Raw genomic sequence first — 19,988 nt, 5'->3', positions numbered from 1 at the left:
GCACTTTGTAACTTTTCTGGAGGATCTGGCACTTGCTTCTGGAGATGTTATTGCTTTGTTTCTTACTATATGGCATTAAATGTATTTATCTCCATGGACACATGCCAGTACCACCACCGGGCCAAGTGCAAAGGCAACCCTGCTCATAGTATGAATGCATGCTTTTCAAAGCACACATCTAGCCAAATTCAATAAAGAAATGTAAAATACCATATTGTGGAACCTTCCAAGCAAAGCAATAACATCTCCATGGAGACAAGCAAGTGGCGGACTGCTCAACAGAAAAGTTACATAGTGCACCTTCAAGTAAAGATGGAGAACTGACATAGGTGTTGTTGCACTGCGTTTGACAGTGGAATGTACACAGATCAGAAACAGTTCTCAGTGCATATGTTAGCATGATGACCTTTACATAGCACTGTGAGAGTAAACAAAGCAGCGTACAGTTTAATGTGAAGTCGTTGGCCTTCTTGGTTCAGCTAATTTACTTTTTAGGCAAACAGTGTCCATAGCAAATTACAAGATATAAACATTTGCTGACTAGCATAATACCTCCAAATGTCTGTAATTAACTCGTTACTATTATCTCCTTACCTCGGTTAGTGGAATGTAAAACCTGAATAAACACTTCTGTTTACACAATAAAACCGTTTTGTAACATCAAAGGACTAAAGGGAATAAAATTTGTATTTTTAAGATTCAACAAGTCCTATCGGATGTGGTATACAGAAAAAAAGTCTCTAGCAAACTCTGACCAGTGGTGGAAAAACTACTCTACTAACTACTAATTTTGTAAAGTAAGTAAAAGTACAAACACTGGAGTAAAAAAAAAAGTAAAACTAAAATTATCACATGATACATCATTAAAGTGAAAATCAGCGCTATATATATATATATATATATAGCGCTGATTTTGAGATCTAATGAAGCTTGTAATGATTTTCATATGTCTATTTTATTTGTACATTTTTGGTTGCTCAAACTACAAATATGTTAAAAATAAACCCTCAGCCTTTTCAGCAGATCGCAGGCAGTCATATAACATACTTTTACTTTTCAGTTCAGTTCAAAAATGTAGTGGAGTAAAAAGTACAGATACCTGCTCTCACGTACTGAAGTAAAAGTATCCACATTTACATAAGCAAAATACAGATACATAAAGTACAGTGCTTTCCTACTTTTACTTTGTTACATTCCACCACTGACTCCACCAGATCAAAAACAATAAAAGCAGTAGAAGTAGTAGTAGTAGTAAAAGTTATTCTGTATTTTAGGAAAGAGATTTACTGTTAACATGTTTTACAACTTACAAGAAATCTATATAAAATACTTCTTTTTCATACCATATTTTTTCTTTGAGTGACTAAAAAAAGTGTTGTAACGGTAGGTACAGGTGTGGACCAAAGGATGCAGACCCAGGGCAAGTTTATGGTATTTATTTACAATAGTGAAGAATTTATAGTCAATAGTTCATAGATCACAAACGGGGACAGGGAGCGGGAGGCAGGCAGACGGGCGTAGTCCAGAGCGGGCAGGAGACAGCCAGGGCCGAAGCACGACAGGACAAGACGCAGAACCAGGAAGGACCGAGCAGGAGTAATCCAGTAAGCGGGAGCCAGGGCAGGTGACGGGAAACAAGCCAGAGACCAAGACAGGACAGGAGGCGAAGACAAAGGGTGGGCTGTACCAGAGCTGGAGCGCAGAGTCAGGAGCGGGAACGAGCGAGAGAGCAGGAACCTGAGGAGTAGCAGATCGCTGGTCCGAATGGGCTTGACCTGGGAGACGTGGAATGTCGGGTGGATTCGGAGAGACGGGGGCAATTGGAGTTGCACTGCGGACGGGTTTATGACCTTGATGATTTTAAAAGGTCCAAGAAAATGGAGGGAAAGCCTACGGGAATCAGTCTTTAATGGGACTGTCTTGGATGACAGCCAAACCTCCTGGCCGGGTCGGTACGCCGGGGCTGGGATGCGGCACCGAACAGCCACCGCTTTGGTGTGTGCCCACGTCTTAAGGAGGGCCGCTCGAGTCTTCCTCCAAACCCTGCGACAGCGCTGGAGGTGGTGCTGGACAGACGAAACTGCGATGTCTTCCTCTTCCGCGGGGAAGAGCGGGGGCTGGTAACCGCGGGAGCCCTGGAAAGGGGACATGCCGGTGGCCGAGCTTACCAGCGAGTTGTGCGAGTACTCGATCCAGGGAAGATGAGAGCTCCAGGTTGCAGGGTTAATGGCAACCACGCACCACAGGGCTGACTTGAGGTCCTGGTTGGCCCGCTCCGTCTGACCGTTGGACTGCGGGTGAAAGCCGGATGTGAGGCTGACCGTGGCGCCTAACCCCTCACAGAAGGCGCACCATACTTGTGAGGTGAACTGCGTTCCTCTGTCGGAGACGATGTCCACCGGGATTCCATGCAGGCGGAAGACATGAGCGGTGAGCTGGTCAGCGGTCTCTCTGGCTGTCGGGAGTTTAGGCAGTGTGATGAAGTGGACGGCCTTGGAGAAGCGGTCCACCACGGTAAGTATGACCGTGTTTCCCTGAGAAGGCGGGAGTCCGGTGACGAAGTCCAGGGCGATGTGGGACCAAGGCCGCCTAGGAACTGCGAGGGGAAACAAGAGTCCAGAGGGTGGTGAGTGGGAGGCCTTAGCCCGTGCACATACCTGACAGGCCAGTACATAGGCTCGAGTGTCAGAGTCCATAGTAGGCCACCAGAAGTGGCGTTTTAACAGGGACAGAGAGCGGCTCACCCTGGGATGACAGGCGAACTTGGAGTTGTGGACCCACTCCAGCACCTGGGAACGGACAGAATCAGGGACAAATAGTTTGCCAGGTGGGCCATTACCTGGGTCAGGATCGTTGGTCTGGGCCTCCCGGATTGTGTCCTCAATCTCCAAGTGCACTGCCGCCACCACAAAAAATGGAGGGACGATGGTCTGGGCCGAGGAAGGGCTGTCCCCCAGGGCGAATTGGCGGGAAAGGGCGTCTGGTTTGATGTTCCGTGATCCGGGACAGTAAGTAAGAACAAAATTAAAACGGCTGAAAAACAGGGACCAGCGAGCCTGACGGGAGTTGAGTCGTTTGGCGGACTGAATGTACTCCAAGTTTTTGTGGTCTGTCCAGACCACAAATGGTTGTTCCACCCCCTCCAGCCAATGGCGCCACTCCTCCAGGGCAAGTTTCACTGCAAGGAGCTCCCGGTCCCCCACGTCGTAATTGGCCTCTACCGGGGACAACCGGCGGGAGAAGAAGGCGCAGGGGCAGAGTCAGTTATGGGGTTCAAATCTCTGGGAAAGCACAGCCCCCACTCCCGTGTCGGACGCATCCACTTTCACCACGAATTGGCGCGAAGGGTCGGGCTGGTGCAGAACGGGGGCGGACGTGAACAGTCTCTTGAGTTGATTGAAGGCCGCGTGCGCTTCGGGTGACCAGGAGAACTGGAACGAGGGAGAGGTCAGTTTAGTGAGTGGCGAGATAACATGACTAAAATCCCTTATGAACCGTCTGTAGAAATTAGCGAAGCCGATAAATCTCTGGAGCTGCTTACGAATGGCAGGAACTGGCCAATCCATCACCGCCTGGATCTTCTCTGGGTTGGCTTTCACCTGGCCCCGCCCCACTATCAATCCCAAAAAACTGACCTCTTCAGAGTGAAATTCGCACTTCTCAGCCTTCACAAACAACTTGTTCTCCAGGAGGCGCTGGAGGATTTGGCACACATGGAGACGATGTTCCTGTGGGGACCGGGAGAATATCAGGATGTCGTCTAAATATACAAACACAAAGCGGTTTAGAAAATCACGCAGGACATCATTGATGAGGGCCTGAAACACTGCCGGGGCGTTGGTAAGGTCAAAAGGCATGACGAGGTACTCAAGATGACCAAGGAGAGTCTTGAATGCCGTCTTCCATTCGTCCCCCTCCCTAATGCGCACCAAGTGGTAAGCATTCCAAAGATCCAGTTTGGAAAATATGGTGGCTCCATGGAGAGGAGTGAAGGCGGAGTCAAGTAATGGTAGTGGATATTTGTTCTTCACGGTGATATTATTCAAACCCCGGTAATCAATGCAGGGTCGTAACGACTTGTCCTTCTTAGCCACGAAGAAGAATCCTGCACCAACCGGGGACAAAGACGGGTGGATGATCCCGGCGGCCAGGGAATCGTGGATATAGTCCTCCATGGACTCTCATTTAGGCTTGGATAGGTTGTACAACCAACTGGAGGGTAAGGGAGCGCCCGGCAGGAGGTCGATGGTGCAGTCATAAGGGCGGTGTGGGGGTAGAGAAAGCGCTCTGCTTTTGCTAAAAACCTCCCCTAGGTCATGATACTCTGCCGGGACTAAGGACAGATTCGGGACGTCATGAGATGGGCCGGGAGTGGAGCCCCCCCCCCTTCCGCAGGAGACAAGGCGGACTGAAGACACAGGGCGTGGCACTTGGGGCTCCACCCCGACACACTCCCCCAGGCCCAATCAAAAACAGGATTATGAGTACGTAGCCAAGGGTAGCCCAAAACCAGTGGGGAGGAGGAGGAGGGGAGCACATGGAAACGCCGGGCCTCATGGTGGTTGCCGGACAGGACCACCATGACGGGTTCTGTGATGTGCGTCACGTGGGCCAGGAAACATCCATTGAGAGCTTGGGTGTTAAGAGGGTTTTCCAGGGGCTCGAGCTTGACGCCGAGTTGCTCCGCTAGCTGGGCGTCAATAAAGTCCTTCTCTGCTCCGGAATCAATGAGCGCTAAAACAAGTAAAGTCTCTGAACGAACACACAGGTTGGCGTTGAGCCGCAGTCTATTGTTATTCTCTGGGATGCTGGCCTCACCCACCAGTACTCCCAGTGCTACTGGTGGGTGCTTCCTTTTGGCCGGGCTGGGCAGGTGGCCACAAAGTGTCCATGTTCGCCGCAATAGATGCACGCCCCAGCCAAGCGACGCCTCCGTCAACGTTCCTCGACCGAGATGAGTGTCCGGTCAATCTGCATGGGCTCCTCGAGGGGGAGCGGGGCGACGCGTGGTTCTAGACGGGGCGGTGAACGGCGTCTCTCTCCAACGTGCCCGTAGCCGGTTGTCAATGCGGTTGGTAAGGGTGATGAGGGCGTGTAGATTGGGGGGTTCATCACGTGACACCAACTCGTCCTTAAGGCGCTCGTTAAGTCCCCGTAAGAAAGCGGCCCGTAACGCACTATCCGTCCAATCCACCTCCGCAGCATGTGTCCAAAACTCTATGGTATAATCCGCCACTGTCCGGGACCCTTGGTCAAGGCTCAGTAATTGGGAAGCAGCATTGTTCTGATAGTGTGGATGGTCAAACACCAGTTTAAAGGCAGTAATAAAGTCATTAAAGTTCAAACTGTCCACAGGTGTGTTAGCCAATCGCGCCTCAGCCCACTGGAGCGCCCTTCCCCGAAGTAGTCCACAAATATACCGTATCTTAGCGGCCTCAGAATTAAAACGAGTTGGGCACTGCTGAAACAGGAACGTATACTGGAACAAAAACCGCGGCAAAGGCTGGGCTGACCTGAGTATGGCTCCGGGTCCGTGCCTCTCGACTCCAGAGGGCTCGACGGCGCACCGGTCCCGGCAGCAGCAGCCCCAGACGCAGCAGGTAGAGCAGTGAGCAGCGCGGTTACCTGATTAGTGAGCTGGGCAACTTGTTGAGTCAGAGCCTGATTACAATCCAACAGAGTCCAGATGGACTGATCGTGTTGTCCGATGATTATGCCATGGTGCAAACAAGCGAGTCGCAGCGACTGGTCTGGGCCCGAGTCCGATCGGTCCATGTTGGCCAGACCGTTCTGTCGTAACGGTAGGTACAGGTGCGGACCAAAGGATGCAGACCCAGGGCAAGTTTACGGTGTTTATTTACAATAGTGCAGAATTTATAGTCAATAGTTCATAGATCACAAACAGGGACAGGGAGCGGGAGGCAGGCCAGACGGGCGTAGTCCAGAGCGGGCAGGAGACAGCCAGGGCCGAAGCACGACAGGACAAGACGCGGAACCAGGAAGGACCGAGCAGGAGTAATCCAATAAGCGGGAGCCAGGGCAGGTGATGGGAAACAAGCCAGAGACCAAGACAGGACAGGAGGCGAAGACAAAGGGTGGGCTGTACCAGAGCTGGAGCACAGAGTCAGGAGCAGGAACGAGCGAGAGAGCAGGAACCTGAGGAGTAGCAGAAATCCGGTAAGAGGCGAGCAGGCAGGTAACAAGAATACAAAAACAGAGCTGGAGCATTCACGTTAAACACGCAGACGGTCTGGCGCCAAGTGTCTTCTGCCGAGCCCTCATATACTCGGCAGCAGGTGGCGGTGATTACGTTGATGCGCTCCAGGTGTGCACGGGAGGCGTAGGAACTCCGCCCAACTCCGGAATCAGGCAGGTAGGGGAGGGGGAGAGCACACAGGGATACGGAACATACAGGCTTCATGACAAAAAGTTTTCTTCCAAAAAGTCTTGGTTATTTCCTGCCCTATTTACTTGAAGTCTTATTTTGTTTATTAGCCCTCGCCATTCACAAAGTGATGGCGAGGGGTATTGTTCTTCCTTGGTTTCTTATTCTTATTATTAGCCCTCGCCATTCACAAAGTGATGGCGAGGGGTATTGTTCTTCCATGGTTTCTTTTTATTATTCTTTTTTTTCCGCCCAAACGATCCCATTTTTCACCCCCTGAACATGAACGAAAAGTCCCACATATATATGTAGGATCGACCGGCTCGGCGAAAAATTTCATAAAATTGGCATCACTACAATGTCCCACGGACACAGGCTCGACAGCGCCGCCTAGAAAATTCAAAATTTTCAAATGAATTGGGAGCTGACATGCATTTTTTGCCATAGCTCGACGAAATTCACACCAGTGATAGAGCTCATAGAGACAAGCAAAAAAGCCAATCATAGTGCGGCCCTAGGGTTGACCAGAAGTCGGCCATATTGAATCAAAAATTCGCCAATTTTTTCACTGCGTGTTTTCAAAATGCATCTCCTCCCAGGTTTTTGGTCCAAATGAGCTCAGATTTCACATGCTACATCTAGACACATGGGGTTTCATAAAACATCCGTTTTTTCTACGAATTCCACACGGTTCGCCCGTACGCCGCCGCCGAAATACGCCTTCATTTCCTGTTTTTTTTATGTCCTCTCACGACCACAGGCATTGCCCTACAGAGCTCACATTCACATCACATATACGAGATTGGGGCATGAATGGAATGCAATATTAATTTTAATCAAAATGAACACTATAGCGCCCCCTACCATAGGGGTGAAAGGCAAACATTATCGGATTGCTACAAAATTCGGGGAATAAATTGGGGGCATGACGTGGAGAAAAAAATTATATTACGGGCATAGGTCTTTTTCCTCCCTTGGCCACCAGGGGCACAAAGACTCTATAGCGCCCCCTACCTTAGAGGTGATATGTAAACATTATCAGATTCCTACGAAATTTGGGGAATCAATTGGTGGCATCAGAAGAAGCAAAACATTACATTATAGCCATGAGTCATTTTCCACGGCAGGCCACCAGGAGCGCAAACACTCAAAATAAAATCATTGAAAAATTTCTTACACATACATACATTGTTCTAGACAGCTGAAATTCTCATCACACATGTGATATCAGGGTATTAATAGAATGCACTATTAATTGTTATCTAAATGAACACTATAGCGCCCCCTACAGTATTGGTAAAATACTCAAATTTGTCCGATTGGCATGAAACTTGGGGAGATAATTGTGGGCATTAAAAGGGGCAAAAAAGTCAATTACACCATACCTGTATTATGTACGTGGTTGCTGGTGCAACGCCTTGCACAGCCATTGTAATGTGTTGGTCACACATATTTATATAGAAACTGTGTGAAGGGGGGCGGATTGCGGCCGTGGGGTGGCCAGGTGGGGAAAATGGTGCGTGGGGGCGGTGGCCAGACCCGGGCGGTCGCTTGGGGCTGCGGTCGCGTGGGTGGCAAGGGCTATCATCGCCGCTCGCGGCTTTAATTATTTTTTTTCCCCCTCTTTGATCCCATTTTTCACCCCCTGAACATGAACGAAAAGTCCCACATATACATTTAGGGATCGACCGGCTCGGCGAAAAATTTCATAAAATTGGCATCACAACAATGTCCAGTGGACACAGGCTCGACAGCGCCACCTAGAAAATTCAAAATTTTCAAATGAATTGGGAGCTGACATGCATTTTTTGCCCTAGCTCAACGAAATTCACACCAGTGATAGAGCTCATGGAGACAAGCAAAAAAGCCAATCATAGTGCGGCCCTAGGGTTGACCGGAAGTCGGCCATTTTGAATCAAAAATTCGCCAATTTTTTCACTGCGTGTTTTCAAAACGCATCTCCTCCCAGGTTTTTGGTCCAAATGAGCTCAGATTTCACATGCTACATCTAGACACATGGGGTTTCATAAAACATCCGTTTTTTCTACGAATTCCACACGGTTCGCCCGTACGCCGCCGCCGAAATACGCCTTCATTTCCTGTTTTTTTTATGTCCTCTCACGACCACAGGCATTGCCCTACAGAGCTCACATTCACATCACATATACGAGATTGGGGCATGAATGGAATGCAATATTAATTTTAATCAAAATGAACACTATAGCGCCCCCTACCATAGGGGTGAAAGGCAAACATTATCGGATTGCTACAAAATTCGGGGAATAAATTGGGGGCATGACGTGGAGAAAAAAATTATATTACGGGCATAGGTCTTTTTCCTCCCTTGGCCACCAGGGGCACAAAGACTCTATAGCGCCCCCTACCTTAGAGGTGATATGTAAACATTATCAGATTCCTACGAAATTTGGGGAATCAATTGGTGGCATCAGAAGAAGCAAAACATTACATTATAGCCATGAGTCATTTTCCATGGCAGGCCACCAGGGGCGCAAACACTCAAAATAAAATCATTGAAAAATTTCTTACACATACATACATTGTTCTAGACAGCTGAAATTCTCATCACACATGTGATATCAGGGTATTAATAGAATGCACTATTAATTGTTATCTAAATGAACACTATAGCGCCCCCTACAGTATTGGTAAAATACTCAAATTTGTCCGATTGGCATGAAACTTGGGGAGATAATTGTGGGCATTAAAAGGGGCAAAAAAGTCAATTACACCATACCTGTATTATGTACGTGGTTGCTGGTGCAACGCCTTGCACAGCCATTGTAATGTGTTGGTCACACATATTTATATAGAAACTGTGTGAAGGGGGGCGGATTGCGGCCGTGGGGTGGCCAGGTGGGGAAAATGGTGCGTGGGGGCGGTGGCCAGACCCGGGCGGTCGCTTGGGGCTGCGGTCGCGTGGGTGGCAAGGGCTATCATCGCCGCTCGCGGCTTTAATTATTTTTTTTCCCCCTCTTTGATCCCATTTTTCACCCCCTGAACATGAACGAAAAGTCCCACATATACATTTAGGGATCGACCGGCTCGGCGAAAAATTTCATAAAATTGGCATCACAACAATGTCCAGTGGACACAGGCTCGACAGCGCCACCTAGAAAATTCAAAATTTTCAAATGAATTGGGAGCTGACATGCATTTTTTGCCCTAGCTCAACGAAATTCACACCAGTGATAGAGCTCATGGAGACAAGCAAAAAAGCCAATCATAGTGCGGCCCTAGGGTTGACCGGAAGTCGGCCATTTTGAATCAAAAATTCGCCAATTTTTTCACTGCGTGTTTTCAAAACGCATCTCCTCCCAGGTTTTTGGTCCAAATGAGCTCAGATTTCACATGCTACATCTAGACACATGGGGTTTCATAAAACATCCGTTTTTTCCACGAATTCCACACGGTTCGCCCGTACGCCGCCGCCGAAATACGCCTTCGTTTCCTGTTTTTTTGATGTCCTCTCACGACCACAGTCATTGCCCTACAGAGCTCACATTCACATCACATATGCGAGATTGGGGCATGAATGGAATGCAATATTAATTTTAATCAAAATGAACACTATAGCGCCCCCTACCATAGGGGTGAAATGCAAACATTATCGGATTGCTACGAAATTCGGAGAATAACTTGGGGGCATGACGTGGAGAAAAAAATTATATTATGGGCTTAGGTCTTTTTACTCCCTTGGCCACCAGGGGCGCAAAGACTCCAAAAAAATCATTGAAAAATGTCTGACACAACCATACATTGGTCTACACAGCTCAAATTCACATCACACATGTGACATCAGGGCATTAATAGAATGCACTATTAATTGTAATCAAAATAAACACTGTAGCACCCCCTACCATAGAGGTGATATGTAAACATTATTCAATTCCTATGAAATTGGTGGCATAAGAAGAAGCAAAAGATTACATTATGGCCATGAGTCATTTTCCACGGTTGGCCACCAGGGGCGCAAACTCAAAAAAAAAAAATCATTAAAAAAATTCTTATACGCACATACATGGTTCTAGACAGCTGAAATTCTCATCACACATGTGATATCAGGGTATTAATATAATGCACTATTAATTGTTATCTAAATGAACACTATAGCGCCCCCTACAGTATTGGTAAAATACACAACTTTGTCCGATTGGCATGAAACTTGGGGAGATAATTGTGCACCTCAAAAGAGGCAAAAAAGTCCATTACACCATACCTGTATTGTGCACGAGGTTGCCGGTTCAACGCCGTGGACCTCCATTATAATGTGTTGGTCACACATATTTATATAGAAACTGTGTGAAGGGGGGCGGATTGCAGCCGTGGGGTGGCCAGGCGGGGAAAATGGTGCGTGGGGGCGGTGGCCGGCCCCGGGCGGTCGCGTGGGGGGGCGGTCGCGCGGGTGGCGAGGGCTATCATCGCCGTTCGCGGCTTTAATTATTATTTTTTTTCCCCCTCTTTGATCCCATTTTTCACCCCCTGAACATGAACGAAAAGTCCCACATAAATATATAGGATCGACCGGCTCGGCGAAAAATTTCATAAAATTGGCATCACAACAATGTCCAATGGACACAGGCTCGACAGCGCCGCCTAGAAAATTCAAAATTTTCAAATGAATTGGGAGCTGACATGCATTTTTTGCCCTAGCTTGACGAAATTCACACCAGTGATAGAGCTCATGGAGACAAGCAAAAAAGCCAATCATAGTGCTGCCCTAGGGCTGACCGGAAGTCGGCCATTTTGAATCAAAAATTCGCCAATTTTTTCACTGCGTGTTTTCAAAATGCATCTCCTCCCAGGTTTTTGGTCCAAATGAGCTCAGATTTCACATGCTACATCTAGACACATGGGGTTTCATAAAACATCCGTTTTTTCCACGAATTCCACACGGTTCGCCCGTACGCCGCCGCCGAAATACGCCTTCGTTTCCTGTTTTTTTATGTCCTCTCACGACCACAGGCATTGCCCTACAGAGCTCACATTCATATCACATATGTGTGATTGGGGCATGAATGGAATGCAATATTAATTTTAATCAAAATGAACACTATAGCGCCCCCTACCATAGGGGTGAAATGCAAACATTATCGGATTCCTACGAAATTCGGGGAATAAATTGGGGGCATGACGTGGAGAAAAAAATTATATTATGGGCATAGGTCTTTTTATTCCCTTGGCCACCAGGGGCGCAAAGACTCCAAATAAAATCATTGAAAATTGTCTGACACACACATACATTGGTCTACACAGCTCAAATTCACATCACACATGTGGCATCAGGGCATTAATAGAATGCACTATTAATTGTAATAAAAATGAACACTATAGCGCCCCCTACCATAGGGGTGAAACGCAAACATTTTCAGATTCCTACGAAATTCGGAAAATAAATTGAGGGCATGACATGGACAAAAAAATAATATGACGGGTATAGGTCATTTTTCACACTTGGCCACCAGGGGCGCACAAACTAAAAAAAATCATAAAAAAATGTCTGACACACATGTATATTGGTCTAGACAGCTCAAATTCACATCACACATGTGACATCAGGGCATTGATAGAATGCACTATTAATTGTTATCTAAATGAACATTATAGCGCCCCCTACAGTATTGGTAAAATACACAACCTTGTCCGATTGGTAAGAAACTTGGGGAGATAATTGTGCACCTCAAAAGAGGCAAAAAAGTCCATTACACCATACCTGTATTGTGCATGAGGTTGCCGGTTCAACGCCGTGGACCTCCATTATAATGTGTTGGTCACACATATTTATATAGAAACTGTGTCAAGGGGGGCGGGTTGCGGCCGTGGGGTGGCCAGGCAGGGAAAATGGTGCGTGGGGGCGGTGGGGTGGGGTGGCGGTCGTGCGGGTGGCGAGGGCTATCATCGCCGCTTGCAGCTTTAATTTACTTTGCTTCTACTCCCTGCACAATATTTAATTTCACCATAAACAGAATACTTGAATACATCTGATATTGACAACCATAACTACCAAACCTAAAGTCGACTTGTGAGTGAGTATAGATCTCTTCTCTCACCTTGTTGGTCTCTGCACTGATGTGAGCCTGTGTGTCTTTGAGTCTGGAGATGGAGCTGTTACTGAGGCCGCCCACCACTGCCATCAGGGTATTGAAGTTCTGCAGCTGGAGTAGCTTCTGTTCACAACAAAACCACATATATTTTAGTTAAAAAAAAATGGTTCTGACATCTTAGCTTCCAGTTCCATTACATTACACAAGCTTTTGGAGCAGCTCTTGCTTCCCTTACGATTGGTATATAGGTAGTTTTTACACAGTTAGGTCGACAAGGAAGATCTTTTAATCTGAGAGCGGAGTTTTAAAATTTCAACTACCAGAAAATACACATTGAAACCAGTAGGAACCACTAGTATGTCCAAAAATCACTTCAATTCAATAAATCATTTTATTTATATAGTACATTTAAAAAACAACGTCAGGTGCCCAAAGTGCTTCATATAAAAAGTCAACAAAAAACACAGATGCAGATAAAGTCTTAAACTGCATTAAAGAGGATCTGACAGGCAACGGAAAATCTGGACCAACTAACTAGCTAAAATAAAACTAGTCTGAACCTAAGAATTCAACTGATCTTTAATTGTTAAGATTATTGCTTGTACTGCCAAGACACTCCAGCATGTTCCAGCATTGTTCTGCATATGAGCTTGAGAATACTTTGTGATGGACTCGACAGGGCCCCATGTGGCCTTCTTTTGTGTGGACTCTCCCTGTTTAAATCAGTGGGTCTATAGCGGTGCACAAGGGCAGCCAAGCGCGTCATGTGATATAACAAACAGCTTCTCAACTCAATATTGGACCAAACTGAGACAGATTAATAATAAAGGTTTATTCAAACATGTGTGAATGAAACAAAACACAACTCCAGGTATGTTTTTGATGAGGTAACAACATTCTAACAAGAATCAATTTTGTGTAATATAGGGCCTTTAAACAATTTGCAGGGGTCCAAAGTTATTCCTTGTGCATTCCAGACATTGTAATCCTCAATTTATAAGCAATTAAAAAATAAAAATAAAACAAAAACTAGCATGCTAATACTCACTTCCTCTTTATCAGACAATAAAATGTTTTCTAACTAGCAGCAGACTTATTTGGAACTCAACAGCTACTATATATGTACTGAGACAAGAAAAATCGAGTAAAGTTCTTTAATGCTATAAAATAGAATATCTGAGGCAAAGCAATAACATCACCATCTAGACCAGTGTTTTTCAACGTTTTTCTCACACAATGCAGCAGTATTAACATCTTGCCATTGCTTGGTGGGTGTAAACATTTCAAGATTACCACTTTTGACATGTTGTTGCCCAAGTTGCACCTTTGAACAGAATCCTTTTATTTTATCTGTACTTGTACGCAGGTTTTCATTTCGGCCTTACATTCATGTTTTCAGTTCATTCAGATGATGAAAAATATCTGCCAGGTATGCCAGCCTTGCACATCAGTCATCTGGCACCTTGCAAGCAGCTTTGCGTAATCAGACCTCTCATTTGTAAGAAACACTGTAAGTTCTTCCTGCAGCTCATACACAGGGGCCAAGAACATGCCACGCGACAACCACCGGGCCTCCATATGAAAAAGCAAGGCTTTATGCTCTGCTCTCATTTCCTCACATAAAGATGCAAATATGCGACTTTTCACAGGTCATGACTTTACAAAGTTTACCAAGCACACAACATCCAACACATGAATGGACCATAATTTATTTATTTTAAAACAAAACTATATTTTAGACCAATTTGGATAATTTCCCACGGCATACCATACAATATCTCATGGCACACTAGACACACACTAGACACACGCCCCCCCCCCCCCCCCCCCCACACACACACACCCACACACACAATGTATTCATGTATTCATGTGTGTGTGTGTATATTATATATATATATATATATATATATATATATATATATATATATATATATATATATATATATATATACACACACACATATATATCCATGAATACATTTTAGCACTTTTGACACATTTTCGGTAGAAGATACTCTGTGAGCCTTATGTGAAAGAGTTAAAATTGTAAAAGTCAGAAGCCCTGTTAGTGGGAGGGAGAGGTGAGAGAGACCTGGCGCTCCCCGAGGGACAAGCCATGAAATGTAAAGTGTGTCGCTGTGCCTTCTGTGCTGTCGGCAACACATCACAATCACAACAGCCCAGACCTCAGGCCCAGCACGCACTCTCCGGGACCCTCCTTAGCTGTAAGATTCTGTCCAATTCTCAGCCCGCAAGCCTATGTCATCCATGCTCTAACATGATAATTCTGCATAAATATAAAAAATCGTACAAAACAGTACACAACTACTTCAAAAACCTGAAGCTTTGTGCAGTAGTTTCACTAGTGGGATGCACACTGATTGTGTCGTGAAAGCACTATGAAGATGACTTGTAGAAGAAAGGGGGGAGAGTGTAAAAAAACTAAACTAAAACTTCTAAAACAGTTAATATGTTTTCGGCAAATATAGGCTTGGCGGGGTATATTTTTTTAACAATGAAAGGTAAAATGGTGATCTAAACATGTTGCTTGTTAGCAGTTAATGCCCCATAGAAATAAAATACAGTACTCTTTAAATTTGCTACAAACTCACCCCCACTTAACCACTAACTTATAAGAAAGCAGAGTAGTCCTGTTTTGTGCATCACCCTCTTTGCACTGAAGTGTTCAGATGAAGTTTCATGTATATTTTTCAGGAGGCAGGTTGGCCAAACCAAAATATCGGCCTGCGCTGGAGATTGAAGGCAGATAGCTGATGTGCATATATTAGCCGAATATACTGGCCAACTGGAATACAGATGTATCTGTATTTAGTTATAATGTTCTTACATCATAAAAATAAATAAATAAATAAAATCACATGATCAGGACTTCTACTGACCTTATTCCAAAAGTTGCCTCAGTGCCATAATAATCATGGTTGTGTGATTTGCATATAGTGTTTCCAAGCCCAGCAGTAAGTAAGTTGTAGTGGGAGGTTTGACACACTACGGTATCAAACCACCCACAGACAGCTTGACATCATACTGCAAAAGTGAGAGTTCTTCTAACTAGATCTCTAGTTCTCCATTTATATCAATGGGATTCTTGCTTAACTTGATGTGCCTAACACAATGGGAGTGTGGGCTAGTAGCAGTCGTGAGAAGTGAAAGCAGACAGCTTCTTACTGATAAAAATGTAAGTTTTGCTCAATGGAGGCAAAAACAGGAAAAATGGTTTAAATGTTTTTATTGTTGTCTGTGTAATCTCTCAGTTGTCCAGATATGATCCATAGCAAAATAAAATTTCAAAACAGGGCAACAAAGAATCAGAAGCCACAAATAAATGTGGTCTACTCCATTCAGTATAATGAAGACTACGGCCACTTCATAAGAGAATGCACAAACACTATTACAAGAGCTCCTCTGGACCCCAGTCTGCCATACATCTCCATCTCAAAGTCACTAACCACTCCTTTGAAAAAAAGTGAGGTGCAGCCAAAGAAAAGAAATCGTTTGAGAGGGGATTTTTTGTTAGGGAAGACAATCCGCATGTCTATGCTAAATATGACTCAGGGACAGTTCACACTTAGTGTAGCTCAGAGAGGGGCTTCTGTGGAGCAGAAACAGAAGGTGAGGGCTCCAGTTGAGACAATCAATAAATCATAATCTCTATTCTTTTGCACATGAGTGCAAGCATCAATGTGAGGGTGGGGAACACTATTTTGTACTACTTTTCATTTGCAACTTCTTTGATACAATAAAATAGTATTTTATGACCTGTTGATGCTGCTAATTGTTACAGGTTAAAGATGCCCTAAGGTACTTTTGGTGGAGGGTCCACCACCTTAGCCAAGTGACGCCAGCTGCTTGCCTCCTCCTGGAGATATTATGTAACATTTATTATACTAATGTTTTACACCCATAAACCACTTGTTCAGGCTTAAAAGTGTCAACAAGTGACAAGTGTGCCGACCCCTGTCAATCAAAGTCTGTCAGTCTGTGTATAGATATTGTAGAATACTGGTAGTCAGCAAAACATCCGAACCAAATCATGGCAGCAGTCAGAGTAAAATAAATGCTCAATTCTGCTAACTGGACAAAAGGCTTGAGAGTGAAAACGTTTCGCTGCTCATCCAAGCAGCTTCTTCAGTTATGGTCAGATTGCTGGTGGACACTGCCTTATATTTATCTGAAGGGAGGTGCTAACTACACTGAAAGTAACACATCTGGTTGTAAACAGTTTCTGGTTGTTGGCTAGGTCTGTTGAACTACACTAAGTGTGAACTGTGCCTGAGTCACATTTTGCATAATCATCCAGGCACATAATGGGTGCGCTTACACCTATTAGCATACTGGCTAGCACTATTGTTTTCCATGCTAATAGTAGTCATTCTTCTAGTTGATTATTATTTTTTTTTTTTATTATTAAAAACAATAAAAAAAACATGAATATTTAACACAGAAATAGTCAAATGTCTTCCTCTTAAGTCTGAAATCTGCTTCAAACCACATGCTTTTACTGACAAGAGGACTAACTATTAAAAAGGCACTAGTTGATCATGGTCTTAATATTGATCCTGATAAAAAAAAAAAAAAAAAAAATTCCAATCACAGCCCTACATGAGTATGTTGTGTCAGTATGTACCTGTGCCACCCGGATGAAGTGGCTGATGACCAGGGCTCTCTGCTGGGCTGTAGGCTTACTCAGCACCATGAGCTGGATCCACTGGGACACACTGTTGAAAAGAGTGATGAAACGCTCCAAGATAGGGTTGTCCACTGTGCAGCCGTGCATCACAAAGCTGTGGTAGTCCTGGAACTGCGGGAAATAAGAATAAATCAAGAATGTATATATATATATATATATATATATATATATATGATTGACAGACTGACAATAACGTAAAGGTCCTATATTACGCAGAAGTGACTCATGTTAGAATGTTCACTCTTCAAAAACATACCTGTGTTTTGTTTCTTTCACGTTTGAGTAATCCTTTATTATAAGTCTGTCTACATCTTCAAAGCTCAAAATGGTTTGCTCCAACTTGTGACGTCATGAAGCAGTAGTTTTAAAGTTAACAGCTTCTTTTTACCTTTAGTTCAGTAGAGAGTGTCAATTCTAGGGCTGAAATTGTCCAAATGATTCAAATGAAGGTGTATGTAGTTTAAAAATACAGTGCATTACTTCCTGTATTACCATATGACATCACAAGGTGGAACAGAGTGTTATCAGTTTGAGAGAACCCCACAAACTAAATATGCAGGGTTTGTGTGTTGAACATGTGTGAATGAACACAAAACAAAATTTCAAGAATGTCTTAGATGAGAAAATAACATTACAGCATAGATCAGAAAACAGTGTGATGTGGACCCTTTAATAAAATTGCATGCATTTAGAAATGTTTAGACAATATGGCATGAATTGTTATTGATTTCATTAAGTATTTTTGTAAGGTCTTAATATAAAATTTGTAATAAAAGTGTCATATTGTTTCCAGTTTGAAATAACTCATTTAAAAAAGAAGCTACCCACCCATGCCACCATCATATGCATGAATGATCTTAGAATCTGGCACAATCATAGCTTTCCTGAAATAACTCCCAAATGTCTGCCAGCAACAAATAATTACCACAAGTATAAAGCAGATTTTCCAGCAGCATCGCTAAGCAACCGAAATGAGTCACTGGCCCCAATTCAGGTAATGGAATGCTAAAATACTGACCAATACTGGAATTATACTGCTATCAACACCACAATCTGCCATGCTTATCTTACATCGCTTTGAAATTTGAAAATATATCAACACATGTTATGAATTTCTTTTGTCAATAGAAAAAGTATTGAAGATAGTAATAATAATAATAATAATAATAATACATTTTATTTATATAGCGCTCTTCAAGATACTCAAAGACACTTTACATAGAAGAACAATTTAAAAAAATACAAATATACAAACATTTAAAATCAACACTCATAATAATTAAAGATTAAAAGCAGCTTCAAACTTTAAATAGTATTGGTATATTAGTAGTGCATTCTTTTTTCCATCCATAAAATGTGGCGATATATCTATCAATATCTATCTATCTATCTATCTATCTATCTATCTATCTATCTATCTATCTATATATCTATATATATATATATATATATATATATATATATATATATATATATATATATATATATATATATAGTGATTTTTCAGACAAGAATTGCAATTGCAATTAGATTTGCGCATTGTTTTTATTGGGTTTAGGAAAATTGACAAAAAAAAATATGAAATGACATGAACTGTATTTCAGGTTTGTAAAGCTCTAAACTACAGGGTTAGCAGTTTTTATGCAGAATAAGATAGGAAATTAAGTACCTATTGCGATTGGTCTTGCAACCCTACTTTATACTGTAACTGTTGGGTTTGCGTGTAGGCATTCTTGTTGCAATAGGAGAAGTAAGAGAAGGACGAACAGAAGTACATGTAGTAGTACCGATTGCAGTAGTAGTAAAAGGAGGAGGAGCAAAAGTAGTAGCAGAAAATACTGACCAGGATTTTGCAGAAGGACTTATACTCTAAGAATGTGAGATGCTCTGCCAATTCACTAGAGTCCAGGTGGTCGAAGAGCAGAGACATCTTCCTCTTTTTGGACACAGAGGGAACGCGCTGGGTCACCTGCCGCTTCCACTTGTACGACGGTCTGGAGACAAAGAAACGTTACAGAGAATTTACATGCACAGAAATACAGAATACTACAGCAATTAACAAGTACAAACTGTTTAGGTAATGGACAATAAAATACTAGTAGATTTCAGTGACTATCGACATGTTTTGCTAAGTGGTACTCATAGTGCTGTCTGGGCCTGGTGGACCTCAATGATACTGCAGCCCCCATGGCATCAAATTGGAAGAAAAAACATTGCATAGCCCTTTGATGTTTCACAGTGTAGCCTTTTACAAACACCGCACCCAGGTGAACTTTGGGTGATGTCCTCGGTGCTTCTCCTGCATGTCCAGAGGTATAGGTAGTACTCAGTTACATTTACTCTAGCAACTTTTTAAAGGTGTTTGAGAATACTTTTCGAGTGGCATACTTTTACTCCTACTTGACTACTACTTTGTCTTCCCACTGTGAATAAATCTACAAGTGACAAAAACTTTGTCAACAATAAAAAATGATTTGAACATTTGTGTATCTTGTACCGCTCCTTCAGATATGATTTTTTTTTTTTTTTTTTTGCTATCCTTTTAAAATACCCAATTTTGTGCAGTCTTTAATGTTTTGTACTTCAATTTACATAAATTCAAATTATATACCATATGTTACATCCCAACAGTTATCCTTTAAGTTACTTGAGTAGTAGTTTTCACAAATACTTTCTTAATCTTACTTGTAATTTATTGGACAACTACTTTGTACTTCTTCTTGAGTAATAATATTTTGAAGTAACTTTACTCTGACTTGAGTATAATTTTAAGCTACTCTACTCACCTCTGTACACCCATAAACTGTACACCCATCTGCAGTACATCTAT

At 43.5% G+C, this 19,988-nt stretch overlaps 1 protein-coding gene across 3 annotated transcripts in view; it reads right to left on the bottom strand.

Moving 5' to 3' along the window:
- LOC117386524 (RAS guanyl-releasing protein 2) overlaps positions 1-19,988 on the bottom strand; it is a 93,090-nt gene that overhangs the window by 37,099 nt on the left and 36,003 nt on the right. For all 3 annotated transcript variants that reach the window (XM_033983923.2, XM_033983924.2, XM_055228935.1), the window contains exons 6-8: positions 19,002-19,152; positions 17,096-17,269; positions 12,454-12,570 (exon numbers count right to left, since the gene is read on the bottom strand). In XM_033983923.2, coding sequence (XP_033839814.1) covers positions 12,454-12,570; positions 17,096-17,269; positions 19,002-19,152 — 442 coding nt within the window. The remainder of the gene's footprint in view (positions 1-12,453; positions 12,571-17,095; positions 17,270-19,001; positions 19,153-19,988) is intronic.

The sequence above is a fragment of the Periophthalmus magnuspinnatus genome, chromosome 18 (assembly GCF_009829125.3).
Source record: "Periophthalmus magnuspinnatus isolate fPerMag1 chromosome 18, fPerMag1.2.pri, whole genome shotgun sequence".
In the NCBI taxonomy this organism is placed as follows: domain Eukaryota; kingdom Metazoa; phylum Chordata; class Actinopteri; order Gobiiformes; family Gobiidae; genus Periophthalmus; species Periophthalmus magnuspinnatus.
Note: the sequence above shows the minus strand (reverse complement) of the source record. Positions and strands in the feature narration are given on the sequence as shown.